The 20,376-nt window shown below is 35.8% G+C and overlaps 2 protein-coding genes across 2 annotated transcripts in view; one reads left to right on the top strand and one right to left on the bottom strand.

The window, feature by feature from the left end:
* The first annotated feature begins 3,582 nt into the window (after positions 1-3,582).
* CT83 (cancer/testis antigen 83) lies at positions 3,583-4,722 on the top strand. Its single transcript, XM_040266614.1, has 2 exons — positions 3,583-3,657; positions 4,426-4,722. Exons 1-2 carry the CDS (start codon positions 3,583-3,585, stop codon positions 4,720-4,722), a joined length of 372 nt encoding a protein of 123 aa, XP_040122548.1.
* Positions 4,723-6,137: 1,415 nt separating this feature from the next.
* The window catches only part of SLC6A14 (solute carrier family 6 member 14), a 29,113-nt gene continuing 14,874 nt past the window's right edge, over positions 6,138-20,376 (bottom strand). The window contains exons 8-14 of the mRNA XM_040265127.1: positions 18,030-18,258; positions 14,226-14,351; positions 12,418-12,536; positions 11,762-11,861; positions 11,394-11,503; positions 9,021-9,188; positions 6,138-7,356 (exon numbers count right to left, since the gene is read on the bottom strand). Of these exons, the coding sequence (XP_040121061.1) occupies positions 7,210-7,356; positions 9,021-9,188; positions 11,394-11,503; positions 11,762-11,861; positions 12,418-12,536; positions 14,226-14,351; positions 18,030-18,258 (999 nt within the window). The 3' untranslated portion in view covers positions 6,138-7,209. The remainder of the gene's footprint in view (positions 7,357-9,020; positions 9,189-11,393; positions 11,504-11,761; positions 11,862-12,417; positions 12,537-14,225; positions 14,352-18,029; positions 18,259-20,376) is intronic.

The raw sequence follows: 20,376 nt of genomic DNA, 5'->3' as shown, positions 1-20,376 counted from the left end.
CATTTCCCTAATCTTCAAATATCAGCCAAATCCTTATAAACGATGAAGTTCATGTGCATCTTATGGGTGCAAGGATGGGTTGGTATCCTGAGACAGAATCTAAACCTCCTTCTCTAGAAGGTGTCAGAGAGATTGACAGACATCCTTCAATAACTCCTCGTCTTCTCCTTCTCAGTAGCATAACCATAAATTTTGATTTGGCTCAGTACACAGAACAAAAACTATATTTCTTGGCCTCCTTTGTAGGTAGATTTGACCACTTATCTGCATTCTGGCCAGTAATGAAAGTGGTAGTATCATATGCTCCTTAAAAGAGAGGAGGCTCATCCTTCTTCACATTTTCCACCAGCCTGGTAACAGAACAATTTAGCAATACAATTTGTCCTACTGAAATGACAAAGCAAAAGAGTATAACAAACCAGGGTTCCCAATACATTTATGAATCTCCCCTGCCCACCCTGAATTGCTTGTGTTTTAATCAACTCTGTGTATTTAAGTTATTGTTACAATGAAATATTCTTCAGCTTTAAAAAGAAAAGAAATTCTGACAAGGGCTACAACGTGGATGAAGCTTAAAGACATTATACTTACATTCTGTAAGCAAGTCACAACACAACAAATATTGTATAATTTCACTTATATGAGATACCTAGTATATTCAAATTTATAGAGACAGACAGTAGAATGGTAGTTTCCAGAGGATGAGTGGAGGGGTGAAAAAGAACTTAGTGTTTAATGAGGACAGATTTTCAGTTGGAAAAGATGAAAAAGTTTTGGAGATGAATGGTTGCACAACAATGCAAATTTACTTACTGCCACAGAAGTGTACACTTAAAATTGGTTAAAATGATAAATTCTATGTTTTATATACTTTACCACAATAAAAAATGCAAAAAAAGTCAATGGTTAGCAACAATGTGTGTGATCAGAATATCTTCCAAAATCTCTGAAGTGCTCCCTTGGTTACCAGTAGGATCAAAATTCAAAATTCTATTGTTGGAGACAGTGTTACTGGGCTTCACTCAATGTTATTTGATGAAACAAGAAATTAAGTGTTAACCACAATTATGTGCCTACACTGACATGAGGGAATTTCTTACACGTCTAGAGCTTCAATTGCTATTTATATGCAGATGCTTCATAAAGGTATGTCTTCAATTACTTCCCTGAGATCAATTATTTAATGTTTCAAACTGTTAGGTTGGAAGTTAGACATGAGCAACCATAGGAGGCCTGGCTGTAAGGGATAGAAGCCTATCTCTGAACCCCATTGAAGAAACACCCAGGAGAGCTCACAGACATGCTACAAAATAACTATACTTTTCAACTCCTGCACATGCGCCCTAGGCACAGGTGGATACAAAATGACCACAGGGGCTTCTCCAAGTAACTTTAGGCAGTTAGGATCTCATTAAGGGCCTATGAATATTCTACATCTAATTATGACAGAATTATGGGAAGACATAAATAATACAACTTGCTGTTATGTAACTTATAATTGTCAACTGGCCTTGAGCATATGGCCATGTGCATTCCCTTTCATTGATTGGTGGTGGGTGCAAGCCCCACTTTGCATCAGGCATAACGAAAAGGAAGAGACTGGAAGTATAGAAGGGGGAAGCCAAGAGGGTTTGACAGGAAGGATGAGGGCAACTCTCCTGGGAGTGTTGGACTAAGAAAAGCTCTGTCTGCTTGAGCTGAATGTTCTACATGTTTTGGTTCATCACTCCAATTTTTTGTTGTGACAAAACAAGAACCAGGGAAGAGAAATAAACCAACCTGACAAAAGTCATGTCAAACTCAACACACCCAACACCAAATTCATGATCAGCATCCCCATACTTGGTTATTTGTCATCCATCTGATTGAGTAAGCCATAAAGCCAGGACCTTCACTCTCCTTTACATCTCACATCCTATCATATGCTTCTGTGCCATCATGTATCTCCTGTTATTAGTTATTTCATTAATACTTTTACATTATTTCTGTATTTGATTACTATCTATCTCTCACACTAGAGTGCACATTCTGAGTGAGCAGAGACTTTAGTTTTGCTCATAATCGTATTCCCAGAATATAGCACAGTGCCTGCCCTTTACATGGGTGTTTAATAAATACATGTTAAATAAATCTTTAAGGTTGAACTCATAATTGGGAAAAAAGTTTGATATAAAAATGCATAAATGTAATTCCTCTCCTTCCTATCTTTATGAAGATGTGAGTTATTCCCCAAGCAGAGTTAGTGGGTTACAGTTTGACACTTATCTTGAGATTATCCTGGCTATTGCTTTAGTACTGACTTCTAGTTCAGTGTCATCTTGTACATTTACCTGAATTTCTTGAGCACTTCTAACTTGTACAATGATTTCTGTATCTGTCCCTTCTCATTAACTAATCCAAATATACTGTTCCATTCCTTGGGTGGAGAATAGTAAATATTTGAGGCTTACAAGTGTAGGTAGAGGTCCTGAGGATGGGGATGAGGATGAGGGAATGGGAGTTTATCTCAGAACTCAAACTCTGGGGATTCAAGCTGTGCTTTTGCTACTAGTTTCAAATGAGTTTACTTAACACCTGAATCTGTTTCTGCATTTCCCGAAGTAGACACACCATTAAAGATACCTATAGCACAAAATTTGGAGAAGGCAATGGCACCCCACTCCAGTACTCTTGCCTGGAAAATCCCATGGACGGAGGAGCCTGGTGGGCTGCAGTCCATGGGGTCGCCAAGAGTTGGACACGACTGAGTGACTTCACTTTCACTTTTCACTTTCATGCATTGGAGAAGGAAATGGCAACCCACTCCACTGTTCTTGCCTGGAGAATCCCAGGGACGGTGGAGCTGGAGCCTGGTGGGCTGCTGTGTATGGGGTTGCACAGAATCAGACACGACTGAAACGACTTAGCAGCATAGCACAAAATTATTGTGAGAACTATATGGAGAAATAGCCCTGGAATTACTTTTTAAACTGCACAGTGGCACAAAATTACATTATCCCAATGTGAATATAATTGGAGTGAATCCTAAAACAGCAGCGGGGGTGGTAAGGAGGTATTTGGCCACAACTCACAATATGTGGGTAACTACTTTTACAGTGTATTTCTATCTTGCTTTTGAACTAGTTTTTGAAATGAATAATGAAGTGGTTGCAGCAAAGAAAAAAAAAATCTTAACAGAAAAAAGGTGGGGGGAGCACTTCTAAAATCTAGCATTTAACCAGTCAATTTGGCGTCTTTACTTCTACTGTGTTTCAGCTTCCCCAAAATTCCAAACTCTCCCACCATCTCTAACTATCCTAACTGTAATCAAGTGTGCTGTATATACTGCCTGCTTTCCCCTCAAGCCGGTGTTACGTCATCAGATTGTGACGTACCGCCCCCTGTGCGTGCTCAATTGTGAGGTCACATGCTCTCTCCGGTATATAAAGCTGGACACTGCCTAGCATCCCACTTGCACCAGGCAGTGAGGGACGCTGAGCATCCTGGCCCGCTGCTTCCCGGGCGGCTAGCGTCCCCCTGCTTCCCAACTGCCAGCTGAGTGCCTCAGTGCCCGAGAAGAGGGAAGAGGTTTGAAGACGCACCATGAGCCTCCTGTTCCTACTAGTGAGCAGCATTCTGTTGGCCTTCATATTTGTCTTCTGGAAAACCTGGTTTCAGGTAAAGTGTGTAAGAGCAGTTGGAATTAGATGAAGCTCGACAAAATCATGGCTTGGGGAGGGAGGTGTGTTTAAGAGAGTAGATAGTAAAGAGTAAGGCGGGGGTCTCCCTATTCCTTTTTCCTTTGAAAGCACTCAGATGTTGACTCTACCTCACACTTCTCTCATGTTGACCAGTAGTTCCACAGCTGTACTGTGTTGTGAAAAGCCCCAAGTCACTAGGTGATGAGGTCAGTTTTTCATCCACTTGAAAAGTACAGCAGAAAGTGTCCATCTGCCCCCTCCCATTTTAAGAAAGTGTACCTACTCTTCCTCTCTGGCTTTTACTACCCCCATGTGATTCTGTTTGCCTCTTCCTCTCTTGTATTTTCCTTTTCAGTCATCTTTATGACAGCTTTGGGTGGGGGGAGGGGGCATCACAGATAATTAAGGTCAAAATGTGGGTTTCCTGGTAATGTTTAAAGTTCCTGAAGTGCTTTTAGATAAGAATCAATCAGGGTCCAAGTATGGACCTACTGGAATGCCTAAGAAATGTAAGCCAAGGCTATGGCATTTTGGCATCAGAAGGCTACTTTCATTTTTTTTTTTCTCTCACTCTTTGGGAAGGACATATTTCCAAATTAATGTATTCATTCAACAGATTTTTAATCTTGGGGGAGGTCAATCAGTTCATTTTGGTAAACCAAGACTAAGAATGTTATTATTTGGTGGTATTTGGACATTGCTAAAGTCAGTAAACTAACATATGTTTAATTTCCTTCCCTTACAGAGAAACACTGGTGAAATGTCATCAGACTCAACTTCTGTTGCACTAGTAAGATCATACTCTTCTACTCAGTCAACTAAGAGCAATACTGATAAGAGTCTTTCGGTCAACAATCTCTCTCAGGATATCTTAATTAATTTCCCACACTCAATAGCCATGCAGAAGCGAATATTGGTAAACCTCAGGATCGTGGAATACAAGCTGGCTGAACTGGAACAATTCCTAGTTACTAAGGGTTTAAATGGTGCATTAGTTAACCGGAAATCCACTGACAGGCCGACAGAATGTAATAACAATTGAGGCAATCATTAAAGGGACTTTGAGTGGATTCATTTGATTATATATGTTTATACCAAATGAATTATTATTTAAAAGGGGAGGGGTGCCAAGTCAGATACAAAATCCAGACATTTGTCAGTTTGCTTACATTTAGAGAGTTGATTATGTTGCTAACATATTTTACTGGAGAAGGAATTAAAGCACAATAGAGAAAGAAACAGTTTGAGTTGTTTTCTTTTTAATTAGCTACAGTAAAAAGAATATAGTTGAGATATAGTGATTTTAACTTCAATTGTGAAAGTTTTTTTTCTAGTGGTTTACAATACAATACTGTAAATGTCTCCAAGTTTGCATTAAAGTAAATGAGATTTGATGGAACTTTTTTCCATTATGCAGAATAGTCTAACACTATTGAATCTGTGTAATAATACTAAGAGCTATCATTGAGCACCCTAAAATGTGCCAGGGACTCTGTTAAGATCTGTGCTTTACATACTTGTAAAGATAGTCACAGAAACTCTTAACTACTCTTCATAGTCAGCTATTGAAGTAGACTACTTTTCCAACACCACCTCTGCTACTAATTAGATATTTCATTAGAAGTGTGCCTAAATCTTCCCTGAATTACAAGTCACCTGTAATTTTATTTGGTGAAAAACCCACACCTCAAATAGCACCAAAATATAATGGTAGAATGTATATAATATAATATGGCTTAAAATTAAAGTATTTATATGCTGTATTTAGCAATCTATTTTAAATATTTTATAAAATCTAGTAATCTGTTGACATTCACTAACAGCATTTGACCTACCCTCAAAGAAAACCCTCAGAATATCTAACACAAGTTCATCTTATGTGTATGTTAGTTGCTCAGTCTTGTCTGACTCTTTGCAACCCCATGGACCATAGCCCACCAGGCTTCTCTGTCCCTGGAATTCTCCAGGCAAGAATACTGGAGTGCATAGCCATTCCCTTCTCCAGGGGATCTTCTTGACCCAGGGATTGAACCCAGGTCTCCTGCATTGCAGGCAGATGCTTTACCATCTGAACTACCAGGGAAGCCTCAAAGAAAATCCTCAAAATATCTAACACAAGTTCATCATATTTATGTACATAATTCACTGAGATTGCTCACTTACAGGCTTACCTATCTACCTAACTTCATGCCCCCTGCCCCCAAAATAAGTTACCAGTATAAATTAAAGGAAAACCTTAATCCCTTACTCATTTAATCTTCAATCAAAAGGAAAAGGAATTTAAAATGTATAAGAAATTAATGTTTAAATTTATTCTTTTATTCATAATTTGAGAAGAACAAAAAGCCAGCAGTAGTATATGTGGCTCTTAAACATATTTTAGAGTCACAGATTTCTTTTGATAGTCTGATGAAAAATATGGACTCTCGCAGTAGAAAAAATGCATATACACATACATGTAGAAAAATATTACATGTAACTTCAGCCTCATATAGTCTCTGAAGCCCATGTTAAGAACCTTAAGAATAACTGAAAAGTTTCTTGCATAGTTAGGTAATCCTAGATTGTGATGTTAAACCAGTTGTAAATGATATATAATCAGCGTATAAATCTATTAGTGATATGATGTTTTCATTATCTTTTGTAAAGAAATTGGCACATAGGACTTTCTAAGTTGGCTGCCCTCATTCTTGACAAGCTTCACAAGTCTATCTCCCATAAGTATGTAAAAAAGTTGTCAGCTGTAAATAATAACTTATTCAAGTAAAACAAAATCATTCTACTTATCTATTAACTATATGTTACAATCACAAGATCTTAGATTTGATTGAAGCCATTTCCTCATTAGTATTTTGTTCTATGTTCTATTTCAAATTAGACTTCAGGGTGTATAATGAACTACTTTAAATTTTGTGAAACACAGTAGAAATTAGATGGGTCATGTTTTTCTTCTAACCATAACCTACAGAACACATTTTATGGGGAAAGAAATAATCAAAGCTTCTGGATTCCATTTTCTAGATTTATCACTTACTGGCCATAGTTTTCTGTCTTATTTCACTATTTGTAATAAAGAATATAACTATTAAGTTCACCTTAAAAAAAGTGAATTATGAGGGCATGACGTTTTTAGACATGAATCAAAGATATTAAACAATAGTCTTTATATACATAGTTCATTTTTTCCATGTATACATATATGCATGGCATTTCTAATTTTCAGTTTTACCACTTTCTTTTAAATATATTTATTTTCCCCAGATTTATGGAAAAGAAACATTGTGTGCTAAGAAATATAAGCAAACAGTATTTTAAAACTTTTATAATAGAAAATATAACTATTTTCTAAATAATCAGCTCAAAATAAAGCCTTCAGTATATTAGAAAAATATTGTAGTGATACAAAATTTTTATTGTGAAATAGAGGCAGCTATGTATGTGTGAATAGATAGATAAATCACATTGCTAAACATTAGTAGATTCACATTTTTGTATTACATTCCTGTTGAAATTAGAAAGCTCATAGATCTCATTCTGGTTTTATGCTGTCACTAATATTAGATATTTCATGGTTAGTCTCTTTTTTAGAATCTACCATGTTTTCATATCTTCCCCCCCGATGTTTTTCCAAGTATGGCCCCCAGTTAGCAGCTGGTCTGCAGCAGGTTGCAATGCGCTGAGAAGCAAAAAAAAAAAAAAAAAAAAAATTCATTATAGAGTGTTATGTCTTCTTGCTAACCAAAATGAAATAAGAACATAGAAAAGTAAAAAAGTGATCATCTAAATTCTTAATTGTCTATAGAAAAAAATACTCAAATTTAACCAGTTGTTAATAGAACTATATTAACTACAAAGCCAAAATAACTGAGTATATAAATGAACTCAAAAGGAAGTATGTGAACCCATTCAAGCAACAGTATCATTTCACATACTTTCATTGAATTTCTATCCTGGCTTTAGAGTAAGGGTTAGGTTAGGATCTAAACCAGTGTATGACTGGGAAGTTTCAAGAATCAGAGAGTAAAGCCATTCATCTAGATCCACTAAACACTGACCTAAATCTTGAATCCAGTCTGACTTCTGAGCCTACCTAGACATTGTCCTACTGAGATATCATAATCAACTCCATTCCTTTAGGCCTCCATGAAAGATGGATAACTCAGGGTCTAGATTTGGTTCAAGGTAATTTACCAGATTTTTTCTAGTTTTAACATGCTATTATAGTATGTATTATATCCAGATGAAGTTTTAAAAGTAAAAATTATAAAGTAAAAAGGTCAGTTGCTTTGTGTCATCTCAGTTCAATTCAGTCGCTCAGTCATGTCCAACTCTTTTGCAGCCTTATGGACTGCAGCCTGCCAGGCTCTTCCATCCATAGCATTCTCCAGGCAAGAATACTGGAGTGGGTTGCCACTTCCTTCTCCAGAGGATCTTCCTGACCCAGGGATAAAACCCGGGTTTCATGTCTCCTGCGTTGGCAGGCGGGTTCTTTACCCCTAGCACCAAGATACCATAACTTTTATGTGCTAAGCATTTTAATAGGGCCTGAGGATATGATAGCAATCAAGACAAGACCCCTTCTTAAAGAAGCTTATAGTCTAGTACATGGAGACACAAAAATATACATCCAGTATAATACAATGTTATGCACATAGTAACAGATAAATTTTATCAGGTATAAAAGTTACCTGAGAGAGCTGTGGTACATATACACAATGGAGTATTACTCAGCCATTAAAAAGAATACATTTGAATCAGTTCTAATGAGGTAGATGAAACTGGAGCCGATTATACAGAGTGAAGTAAGCCAGAAAGAAAAAACACCAATACAGTATACTAATGCATATATATGGAATTTAGAAAGATGGTAACGATAACCTTGTATGCGAGACAGCAAAAGAGACACAGATGTATAGAACAGTCTTTTGGACTCTGTGGGAGAGGGAGAGGGTGGGATGATTTGGGAGAATGGCATTGAAACATGTATAATATCATATAAGAATTGAATCACCAGTCTAGGTTCGATACAGGGCTGGTGCACTTGGATGACCCAGAGAGATGGTGGGGGGGGGGGGCCGTGGGCGCGGGGTTCAGGATTGGGAATACATGTACACCCATGGGGAATTCATGTTGATGTATGGCAAAACCAATACAGTATTATAAAGTAAAATAAAGTAAAATTTAAAAAATAAAATAAAATGAAGCCTTATAAACAAACAAAAAAAGTTACCTGAGGGAAAGAGTGATTAATTTGATCTCATGTTCAAAATCTCATATTAACCTTCATTTTGATCATAAGTACTTTATATTATAAAGTATAAATAATATTAACATGCTTACTTGAAAGATGTTTCCTTTAGCTTGAATTATGTTTATGACAGCCATGATTGGAATCCAGATAATGCAGAAAGTAATCATACACCAGCCTAGAGCAACTCCCCAGTTAGGGTATGGAATTTGGCCATACTTAGGTCTACGAAACTGTATCACTGACCAGATCAAGATTGACTGTGAAAGTAAAATATGAAAAGAAAATGGTAAAGATTAGACTTTATTGCATTAATGGTTTCAGTTGTACTAATTATTACCAGTTGTATTCCATTCCTTAGAAATAACTTATCAAAAACAATTAAGATGAAAATACATTCAAGGTGACTAAGATAGGTAACTAGCCAGAAAATCAAATTCTAAATGAACCAATCTAAATAACTTGTATTTGTCTTACAAAAATTAGCATTGATACAGATACTTGTACAACACGTATTTCAGTAAAATACCTTACCATAAAATTTATCTGTTGAAAGTAAAATAGTGTCTGAAATTTATATTATTGAACTTTCATTTATAATAGCATAATTTTATTCTGTGCTATCTGGAGGAGGAAATATGGCAACCCACTCTAGTATTCTTGCTTGGAGAATTCCATGGACAGAGGAGCCTGGTGGGCTATAGTCCATGGGGTCACAAAGAATCAGACATGACTGAAGTGACTTAGTACACATGCATTCTGTCCTGTAAGCTAGCCAGCATATCAATTAGTTCAGTGAGAATGTAAAATACATTTTAGTGAACATGCCTTGTGTCTTGCTTAGCAGTAGTTTCTATTTATTTCCCACTACAACAGAGTACCCCTTACTCCACACCCAAAACATACAGGCATTCACACATGGGTACATAGTTACCAAAGCACTTTCTTACTGAAAAAAAAAAAAAAAAAGATGTTTGGGTAACACAGTGAATCTTAAAGATGAAAACATTTTAAGGCCAAGTTTTTTAAAAAGTATTATTTCAAAAAACCTCTACTAGACTGTTGCAGCATTAAAACTAATTATATAGAAATCTGTAAAGCAAACAAAATGAAAAAAAAATTCCTTTAATTTCATTATGCTGTTTATTTCACAATTACCATAATTTCATATCATTACAAGAGAAGGATGAGCGATAGAAGTCTAATATGTATGACTTTGTACAAAATAGATGATAATGTATATCATTTAATATTTAATACCTTTGCATTTTAAAGTAAATCTAGTTGTCAAACCTAGAAATCAATGAAATTAGCTGGCTAAAATGTCTAGTTAGATCTAGTTGATAAAGGGCTTATTTTATTATGGAAACTTGTCAAATGAGGAAAACAATATTTAGTAGCACTGTCAAAGCCAAATATTAAAAGCACCCTCTAAAATAAAGTGTAGATCAAATTAACATAATACCCTTTTCTAGGGAAATCGTTGAAGCATGGAGGCAATGAGAACCAAAACTCATCCTCAATAAAGTTTCCCCCTGCCACACCTCCACCATTATCTCTAGCCCATAGTAATTTTCTGTCTCATAAAGGGATTACTTGGCATTCAGCCTTTTACTGTCCTGAACTGTTATTTAAAGTTATTTTTTGCTTTCCTTCAGCTCCTGCTGCTGCTGCTAAGTCGCTTCAGTCGTTTCTGACTCTGAGCGACCCCATAGACGGCAGCCCACCAGGCTCCCTGTCCCTGGGATTCTCCAGGCAAGCATACTGGAGTGGGTTGCCATTTCCTTCTCCAATGCATGCATGCATGCTAAGTTGCTTCCGTCGTGTCCGACTCTATGCGACCCTATGGACAGCAGCCCACCAGGCTCCTTTGTCCACGGGATTCTCTAGGCAAGAATACTGGAGTGGGTTGCCATGTCCTTCTCCCTTCAGCTCCTAAATTGCACTAATTTTAAACATAAACTATTGCCTCTATTGATGCACGTGAGTTTTTGTAATTTTAGATACTACTTCCCATAAAAAATATGCATTAATAACTGAGTGTTGTTCCTTAGCAGTTAGTATATTTAGATTGAATTTCTTGAAGGCAGAGACTGGGTCTTAAACAGAAAGGTTAAGAACATTGTAAGTGGCTCAGCATATTTTTTAGGGAATGAGCAAATGACTGGTTTTTAAAAATTTATTGTATTGATAATTTTTAAGTGTCTTGTCCTAGGTACTCTTTAGGATACCTTTAAGTCTCAAATAGTAAATGTTTAAGCCTATGGCCTCAGAAATAATGCAACAAAGAAAGGCACTGTAATTTCAGCAACTTGGAGGCACCAGTCATGAAAAGTTGAAAATCATTGATTTTAAAATGATATTAATTTGCTTTATTGTATTTAATGTAAATAATTCAAGCTTATCTTACAAGTGTTTAAATATATATATTATTGATACCAGATTCATGGCATGTTAATACTTACCATTAAAAGGATAGGCGTAATGACAAACCAGCAAGTTCTCCACCATAGCCAGAATATCCACCTTTTTGCTCCAATCATCATTTCTATATCATCAATAAACCTGTTTCCTCCTAAAAACAGCAATAAAGAGTGCATTCAGCCCTTACTCATACTTTCATTCATTAATCATTCTGGCTCTAAGTTATCTTTCTATGTCTAAACATTTTCCTGTACTATAGCAGTGAAGCATATAATACCTTTAACTACATTTTATTCATAATAAATTTTTGCCCAGTATATTATATTGTTATTATAGTAAACATAATGAAAAGGAATAAAACTAAGTCATTTAAATAAAATGTGTAGATCATTCTGTAGTCATTATTTACCATAAATCCAGATGACTCCTATTATTTCCAGTATAGCTGCAATCAGAATGCCCCATCCAGCACAGAAGTGGTCAATCAGATTAACCCAGTATATTCCAGCCTACCAAAAAAAAAAAGTCAGTTACTTTTAAATATAGTTTTAATTACTTTTATGATTGATGAGGTACTCAGATTGAATCTACTAATTTGATTTTTAACATATGCTCCTTGGTTTCACCTCTGCCAAAATGTAAAAGGGAATGTTTCAAATGTAAACACAAATGGGCCTTTAAATATTTTAAACAGTCTGTACCTTTTATTCTATTCTGAGTCCCTATTTAAAAAATAATCATTTAGAATAGTTGATTATAAAAATGAAAGGTAGTGTGCTCTTTTGTAGTTGCCAAGAAATATAGCCTATATTACAGCCTACAAAGAAGTTACAGTCTACAAAGTCTGTAACTTTATTGTAATTGGGGAAATTGTCCACTATTGGGCTCCCCTCCCCAAATTATACATGTTATTGAAATTGTGTTATGATGGGGAAAGAATCTGGGTTAAAACTCAGAAAATCTTGAAGTCTGTACTAAACATGCTCTTAAACCATGGCTTCCTCATTTAGATTATAAAGTACATTCCAAATAATATTTTGTCTATGCAAAAATACTGTAGTATACCTGAGTCACGCAAATGAGGCCAAGGAAAAACAAAACCAAGCAGCAACCCAAAGTTATGGGAGCCCTCATTTTCTTCATCACTTTGGGAAATAAATCTTGAATTGTCGTGGTAATCGTTTCTTCAGAAGGAAAAAAATGACATGTTAATTCTTTTGCCAATAATTTTAATCATAGAAATCAACTTTTATTAATTAAGTTTACAAATATATGTTGAGAATATATTCTGGGCCCAATTTCTTGCTTTTAAAAATCCATAGGGTCTTTTCTCTTGGCAGTCACCACTTATCAGTTCTGATAAAAAAAAATCAAATACAGCTCTATTTGTTGTTTTTAGTCTGTTTTCTAAGGTTTTTCATTGGTAGCAATTATAAGGTAATAGTTTCCTGAGGGCTGAAGAAGTTTGAAAGAGGGTTATAGGGAAGGAAGATTTTAGTAGAACTTTTAAATAAGGTGAATTCACATGGCTACTGAAAGGCCTTCTAGGTTTAAGAAGTAAATATGTTCATGAAACAGGGTACTGGCTAAAAGTAGAATGATATATGAGTCAAGGATTAAGAAACATGTTTGAAATTTTTGGAGGGCTTTGAAAGTCAACTGGAGGAGGCTGGACTTTTTCCTATAAATTATTAAAATGTTTTATGTAACAGCGTGATATGACAAAAACTGTTTCAGAATTTTTAGTTGTGTACCCTAGGGCAGGAGGAGAAGAGGACGACAGAGGATGACATGGTTGGATGGCATCACTGACTCTAGGGAAAATTCCTGTGTGTAAAGAAAACCATCAGTCAGTTCAGTTCAGTTCAGTCGCTCAGTCATGTCCGACTCTTTGCGACCCCATGAATCGCAGCACGCCAGGCCTCCCTGTCCATCACCAACTCCCGGAGTTCACTCAGACTCACGTCCATTGAGTCAGTGATGCCATCCAGCCATCTCATCCTCTGTCATCCAGTACTTTGGCCACCTCATGTGAAGAGTTGACTCATTGGAAAAGAGAACCATATATAAGAATAATTACTGCAGCAGTGCATGTAACCACTACAGTATTGTAATTAGCCCCCAATTAAAATAAATTAATTTTACAAAATTGGAAATAATCCAAATGCCCATAATTATGGTAACAGATTGTGAATTAACTTGGTGACTCAGATGGTAAAGAATCTGCCTTCAATTCCAGAGACTCGGGTTTGATCCCTGGGTTGGAAAGAGCCCCTGGAGAAGTGAATGGCTACCCACTCCAGTATTCTTGCCTGGAGAATTCTATGGACAGAGGAGCCTGACAGGCTAAGTCCATGCACAAAGAGTAGCAAAGAGTCAGACATGACTGAGCAACTAACACATGTCTGTGTATCAACATGGATTCATAATAGATATAGAAAGCAACTGTCAGAATGGTATGTATGCTATGAAACTTCACATTTATGTGAAAATTTTAAAATTTTATCTTATTTATGGATATATATACAATGTACACAAATAACATATATAATCCATGGTGACAGTTGCTTTCTAGGAAGGAAGAAATGTGAATTGTGTTAGGCAAAGAAACATAAGGGACTTCAAATTTATCTGTAACAGTTTTTCTAAAAAATGTCTGAAGCAAACGTAAAATATTAATGTCTGTTTCTTTTGAGTATCTGATACATGAGTATGTTTTCTTTTTCCATATTTAAAATTTAAGTTAAAAAATAATTTTCAGAAAGATCATTCTGAGAGTAAAAGCTAGACAGGGGCAACAAGGGTAAGAAAATGATGTTTTGAAGTAGAGTAAAATATGAGAGGGATATGTTAACATTGGGAGTATTACTTACCAATGGAAGCAAACTGAGAGTCAAGACCCAAAGTCAAAAGCATGAAAAAAAATAATATGGACCAAAATGGCCCACCTGGGAGTTGGGCTAAAGCTTCTGGATAGGCAATGAATGCCAAATCAAAACCTAGGAAAAATTAATGGAATTTTAATTTAAATTAAGTTAATGAAAATTAAAGAAATTCACATATTTGAACATTTTTCAAAGTAAGATACTAAAAAAATTTCAATTTGGCAACTCAATGGATAATATACATTCTTTAGCAACTATTTCACTATCACTTTTTAAAAGTGTTCATGTAGGTTGTTCTATAATATGATAATGTAAACATGTGTTGTAAATTATGCTAGTGAGATAAATTTTGTAAATGGTACATTTCTCACATAATAAATCTTAACTACATCACTGATGTTTGGCTGATTTTATTTTTTTTAATTAATGAAGAGCAACTGTCTTAAACTCCAGTCAACTCTCTTTCCAATGTTTACCCAATATCACAATATGTAGTGTCATTTATTTTTTTCACTGTACATTTCACAGCTGTGTAGTGCCAGCTTATTTTTTTATTGAAGTATAATTGATTTACAACAATATTCGGTTTTGGTATACAACATAGTGATTCTGTATTTTTTCACATTATACTCCATTATAGGTTATTACAAGATAACAGGTATAATTTTAGTGCCATTTAAATTATTATATGGACCCCTGCAAGATTGTATGTAATAAAACTATAAATTGAATCTTATTTTCTATTTGATGTATGTTGCCTTTAGAGACACTTGTTAACATTTTTTAAATCAGATTATATGATACTTAGTTTAAGTACTTTAAGTGTCTCCAACCTCCCAGGGGACTGACCTAGCCTTCAGGAGAATTCACTTCTAGTCTAGGCACTATCACTTCCTAATTTTTGATCTTCTGCAAGACATAACATTTCTGTGCTCAGTCCCGTCCTCTGTAAATGAGAAGTGGGACACTACATGATCTCCAAAGTCCTTTCTAGTCCCAACATTCTATTCTCATTCATCAATCTCTCCACCAAATGATACTAACAATAAATAGAAATTTAGTAAGAAAAACAGACTTAAAAGAACCCTAGACTTCTGTTCCTAAGAGTCTTCAAAAGTGAAAGTGTTAGTTGCTCAGTTGTGTCTTTGCAACCCCATGGACTATAGCCTGCCAGGCTCCTCTATCCATGAAATTCTCTGGGCAAGAATACTGAAGTGGGTATCCAGTCCCTTCTCAAGAAGATCTTCCCCAACTAGCGATGGAACCTGGGTCTCTTGCATTGCAGGCGGATTCTTTACTGTCTGAGACACCAAGCCAGATAATTAAGCATCTCTAATGTCTTTAAAGTTAAGACATTCATTAATCAGATTCCTTTAAAGCTGGACACAGCTGTATATGCAAAGTCAGTTGGGTTTCAATCTATATGACATTGGTGCATTTTACAAATTCAGATGTAATAGTGTAATTGTACATGGATTAATTTTCATATATAGTTTCTCTCACGTATTCATATATATATTAATACACACATGTATATATATGTATGTGTCTTTATATACATGCATGCAAATGAAGATAATGAATATAAAGTGCATAGCGTGATGCCTAATACTTGCAATTGTGCAGTAAGTAGTTCATATTAACAGTAAGTAGTTCATATTAAGCACTAAACAAAATTTGGAAAAAACTTTAAAAAATTGTTCTGTAATATAGTCTTGTTTCTCAGATCATCTAAGAATTATTATATGATTAAAATAACCAAGTTATTTAAGATGAAATAAGAAAGAAAAAATACCCTAAATCTTGAGTGCTTTGGAAAAGAAATGCAAAAAAGCACAATGGCTGTCTGAGGAGGCCTTACAAATAGCTGTGAAAAGAAGACAAGTGAAAAGCAAAGGAGAAAAAGAAATATATAAGCATCTGAATGCAGAGTTCCAAAGAATAGCGAGAAGAGATAAGAAAGCCTTCTTCAGGGATCAATGCAAAGAAATAGAGGAAAACAATAGAATGGGAAAGACTAGAGATCTCTTCAAGAAAATTAGAGATACCAAGGGAACATTTCATGCAAAGATGGGCTCGATAAAGGACAGAAATGGTCTGGACCTAACAGAAGCAGAAGATATGAAGAAGAGGTGGCAAGAACACACAGAAGAAATGTACAAAAAAGATCTTCACGACCCAGATAATCACGATGGAGTGATCACTCACCTAGAGCCAGACATCTTGGAATGTGAAGTCAAGTGGGCCTTAGAAAGCATCACTATGAATAAAGCTAGTGGAAGTGATGGAATTCCAGTGGAGCTATTTCAAATCCTGAAAAATGATGCTGTGAAAGTGCTGCACTCAATATGCCAGCAAATTTGGAAAACTCAGCAGTGGCCACAGGACAGGAAAAGGTCAGTTTTCATTCCAATCCCAAAGAAAGGCAATGCCAAAGAATGCTCAAACTACCACATAATTGCACTCATCTCACATGCTATTAAAGTAATGCTCAAAATTCTCCAAGCCAGGCTTCAGCAATACATGAACCATGAACTTCCTGATGTTCAAGCTGGTTTTAGAAAAGGCAGAGGAACCAGAGATCAAATTGCCAACATCTACTGGATCATGGAAAAAGCAAGAGAGTTCCAGAAAAACATCTATTTCTGCTTTATTGAATATGCCAAAGCCCTTGACTGTGTGGATCACAATAAACTGTGGAAAATTCTGAAAGAGATGGGAATACCAGACCACCTGACCTGCCTCTTGAGAAATCTATATGCAGGTCAGGAAGCAACAGTTAGAACTGGACATGGAACAACAGACTGGTTCCAAATAGGAAAAGGAGTATTTCAAGGTTATATATTGTCACCCTGCTTATTTAAGTTATATGCAGAGTACATCATGAGAAATGCTGGGCTTGAAGAAGCACAAGCTGGAATCAAGATTGCCGGGAGAAATATCAATAACCTCAGATATGCAGATGATACCACCCTTTTGGTAGAAAGTGAAGAGGAACTAAAACGCCTCTTGATGAAAGTGAAAGAGGAGAGTGAAAATGTTGGCTTAAACCTCAGCATTCAGAAAACGAAGATCATGGCACCCGGTCCCATCACTTCATGAGAAATAGATGGGGCAACAGTGGAAACAGTGTCAGACTTTATTTGGGGGGGCTCCAAAATTACTGCAGATGGTGACTGCAGCCATGAAATTAAAAGACGCTTACTCCTTGGAAGAAAAGTTATGACCAACCTAGATGGCATATTGAAAAGCAGAGACATTACTTTGCCAACGAAGGTCCATCTAGTCAAGGCTATGGTTTTTCCTGTGGTCATGTATGGATATGAGAGTTGGACAGTGAAGAAAACTGAGCTCCAAAGAATTGATGCTTTTGAACTGTGGTGTTGGAGCAGACTCTTGAGAGTCCCTTGGACTGCAAGGAGATCCAACAAGTCCATTCTAAAGGAGATCAGCCCTGGGATTTCTTTGGTGGGAATGATGCTGAAGATGAAACTCCAGTATTTTGGCCACCTCATGCGAAGAGTTGACTCATTGGAAAAGACTCTGATGCTGGGAGGGATTGGGGGCAGGAGGAGAAGGGGACAACAGAGGATGAGATGGCTGGATGGAATCACTGACTCGTTGAACGTGAGTCTGATTGAACTCCGGGAGTTGGTGATGGACAGGGAGGCCTGGCGTGCTGCGATTGATTCATGGGGTCGCAAGGAGTCAGACACGACTGAGCGACTGAACTGAACTGATATCAGTGTTTCTTAAATGAGCTATATAGAAGCTGTATATAGCATTACATACCTGATTTTACAACTTGTGTGACTTCCTTTCCAGATATATGAGCCATGTGTCCCAATATAGAAAAAATAGCAAATCCAGCAAACACACTAGTAAGGCAATTTGTCACACAAACTACAATGGCATCTGAGTAGCAGTTGTTATTGAACTTATTGTAAGATGATAAGGCAACCAAACCACCCCAGGCAACTGACAGAGAATAAAATATCTGTGTGGCAGCATCTTTCCAAACCTATAAAAGAAAATAATATTTTAAAATGCACACTCTTAATTTTTCATTTGTATAAAATATTTCATATATGCAAGTGAATAACTTATAAAAACAAAACAAACACCTAAATACCCACTACTGAGCTTAAATAAAATGTTGCTAGGCTATTAAATCCTCCCTGTGCTCCTTCCTGATTGTATCACACTTCCAACTTCAGTGGTAACTGCTATCCTTACTTCTGTGTTTATCATTTCTCTGGTTTTCTTCATATTTTTACTATCCTAAACAATATGGCATTTAGCCTTGCATGTTTTTAAGTTTATAGAAAAGTTATCTTAATGCATGTAAACTAATACAACCTGCTTTTTTCATTCAGTAGTATATGAGATTTATCCATTATCAATTTGAACCATATGAAATTTCAATTCAACTAAATATTGCCAAATTATTCTCTGAAGTGGTTGTGTCAGTTTGCACTCCCACCAGATGGTATGAGAGTTCTCACTCCCCCACATCCTTGCCAACATCAGTCAGAATTTTGAATGCTGTCCAAACTAATGGCTGTGAAATGAGTGTTGATAACTTTAAATAATTTATAAGGCTTAGCATGTATTTTTTATTTATATTCTATAGTGTTTTTTTTTTTCTGTGAAATTCCTGTTCACATATTTGCCAATGTTTTATTTGGGTTATTTGTCTTATTTGACCTCTACGAATTCTTTATGTAGTCAGATTCTAATTCTTTATCTGTTATATGTCTTAATTTTTTCTCCCAATTTGTGGCTTTCCCCCCCCTCTTAACATTTGTCCTTTAATGAACCAAAGATTTTGTTTTAATGTAGCTGAAGGTATCTATCTTTGCTTTTATGTATTGTCCTTGATTTCTGTGACTGAAAAAAAGAATCCTTAGCCCAAGGTCATAAAGCTACTATCCTATATTTTCTTCTGAAAGACTTAGTTTTGCTTATATCCTTAAGTTCAATTCACCTGAAATTGAATTTAATGCATATTAAATTAGAAATCCAAATACATTGTTTTCTAAATGAAATATCAATTGAAGATAATTGATATTATCCAATATATTATTTGGATATCAGTTGTATCAATTGGATAGTCCATCCCTTTCCCATTGATCTGTATCTGCACCTCTGCCACATATCAAGTTCCATATGTTCATGAATCTGTTTTTGAGATTACTGTTCTGTTCCATAGGCCTGTACGTATATACCTATGCAAACACATTATTTTAATACCATTAGCATTATAATACCATTTCACATCTGTTAGGACAAGTCTTCCTCATTTCTTATGAAATACCTTGCTTTTTTGCATAAATTTTAGAATAAATTTTCAGGTTCCATGGAAACTGTGCTGGGAATTTGATTGGAATTCTGTTTACTCTGCATATCAACTTGGGGACAATAAAAACATATTCTTAACAAGGATAGTACTAGGGAGTTTTTAAAGAATGATGACACATTTAGACATCCCTTCAATCATCCAGTTCCCTCATTCCATGTTTTGATTAGAGCCCCATGTAGCTGGCCTTATCTCTTTAAGCAGTGCTCACACTCTTCATCTAATTCAACCCCTTTATCTTTCCCCGTTTCACAATTTACCCCTCCTATGTCTTTTCTAAAGGGAAATAATTAGTCTTAGAAACTAACCTAGGTAAATCCATCTTAATAGTGAAATTCTATAGATGTAACATTACTCTGAAAAAAAATCTAATTATGGAGACTTCAAATAATAGGGTTGGCATATAAGTAGGCAAAAGTGTATTTTTAGTCTATCTGGAAATATGATTGGTCAATGGAAGGCAGGCCGTGTTAACATGGTGACTTAACAGTTCTAGCTCTGGAATCAAAAAAGAATGAAGTCTAAATCCAATACCTCTCACTTTCATTGAATTTGATTTATTTTAATATCTTCAAGCCTATTTTATCATCTGTAAAATGGAGATGATGATGATAATTATAGTAGTAATAACTATGTGTCCTAAGAATGATGTGAGAATTAAATGAGATAACATATGCAAAGCAATTAATAGGATATTCAATGATAGCTATTATATTTTTATGGAAAAGAAATATAAGCTGATACTCAGTTTCATTTGTGGAAGTTAAAAACAATAATTTT

Source organism: Oryx dammah, unplaced genomic scaffold (assembly GCF_014754425.2).
Source record: "Oryx dammah isolate SB20612 unplaced genomic scaffold, SCBI_Odam_1.1 HiC_scaffold_23, whole genome shotgun sequence".
NCBI classification, from domain to species: Eukaryota; Metazoa; Chordata; class Mammalia; order Artiodactyla; family Bovidae; genus Oryx; species Oryx dammah.
This window is presented reverse-complemented; position numbering and strand designations above follow the sequence as displayed.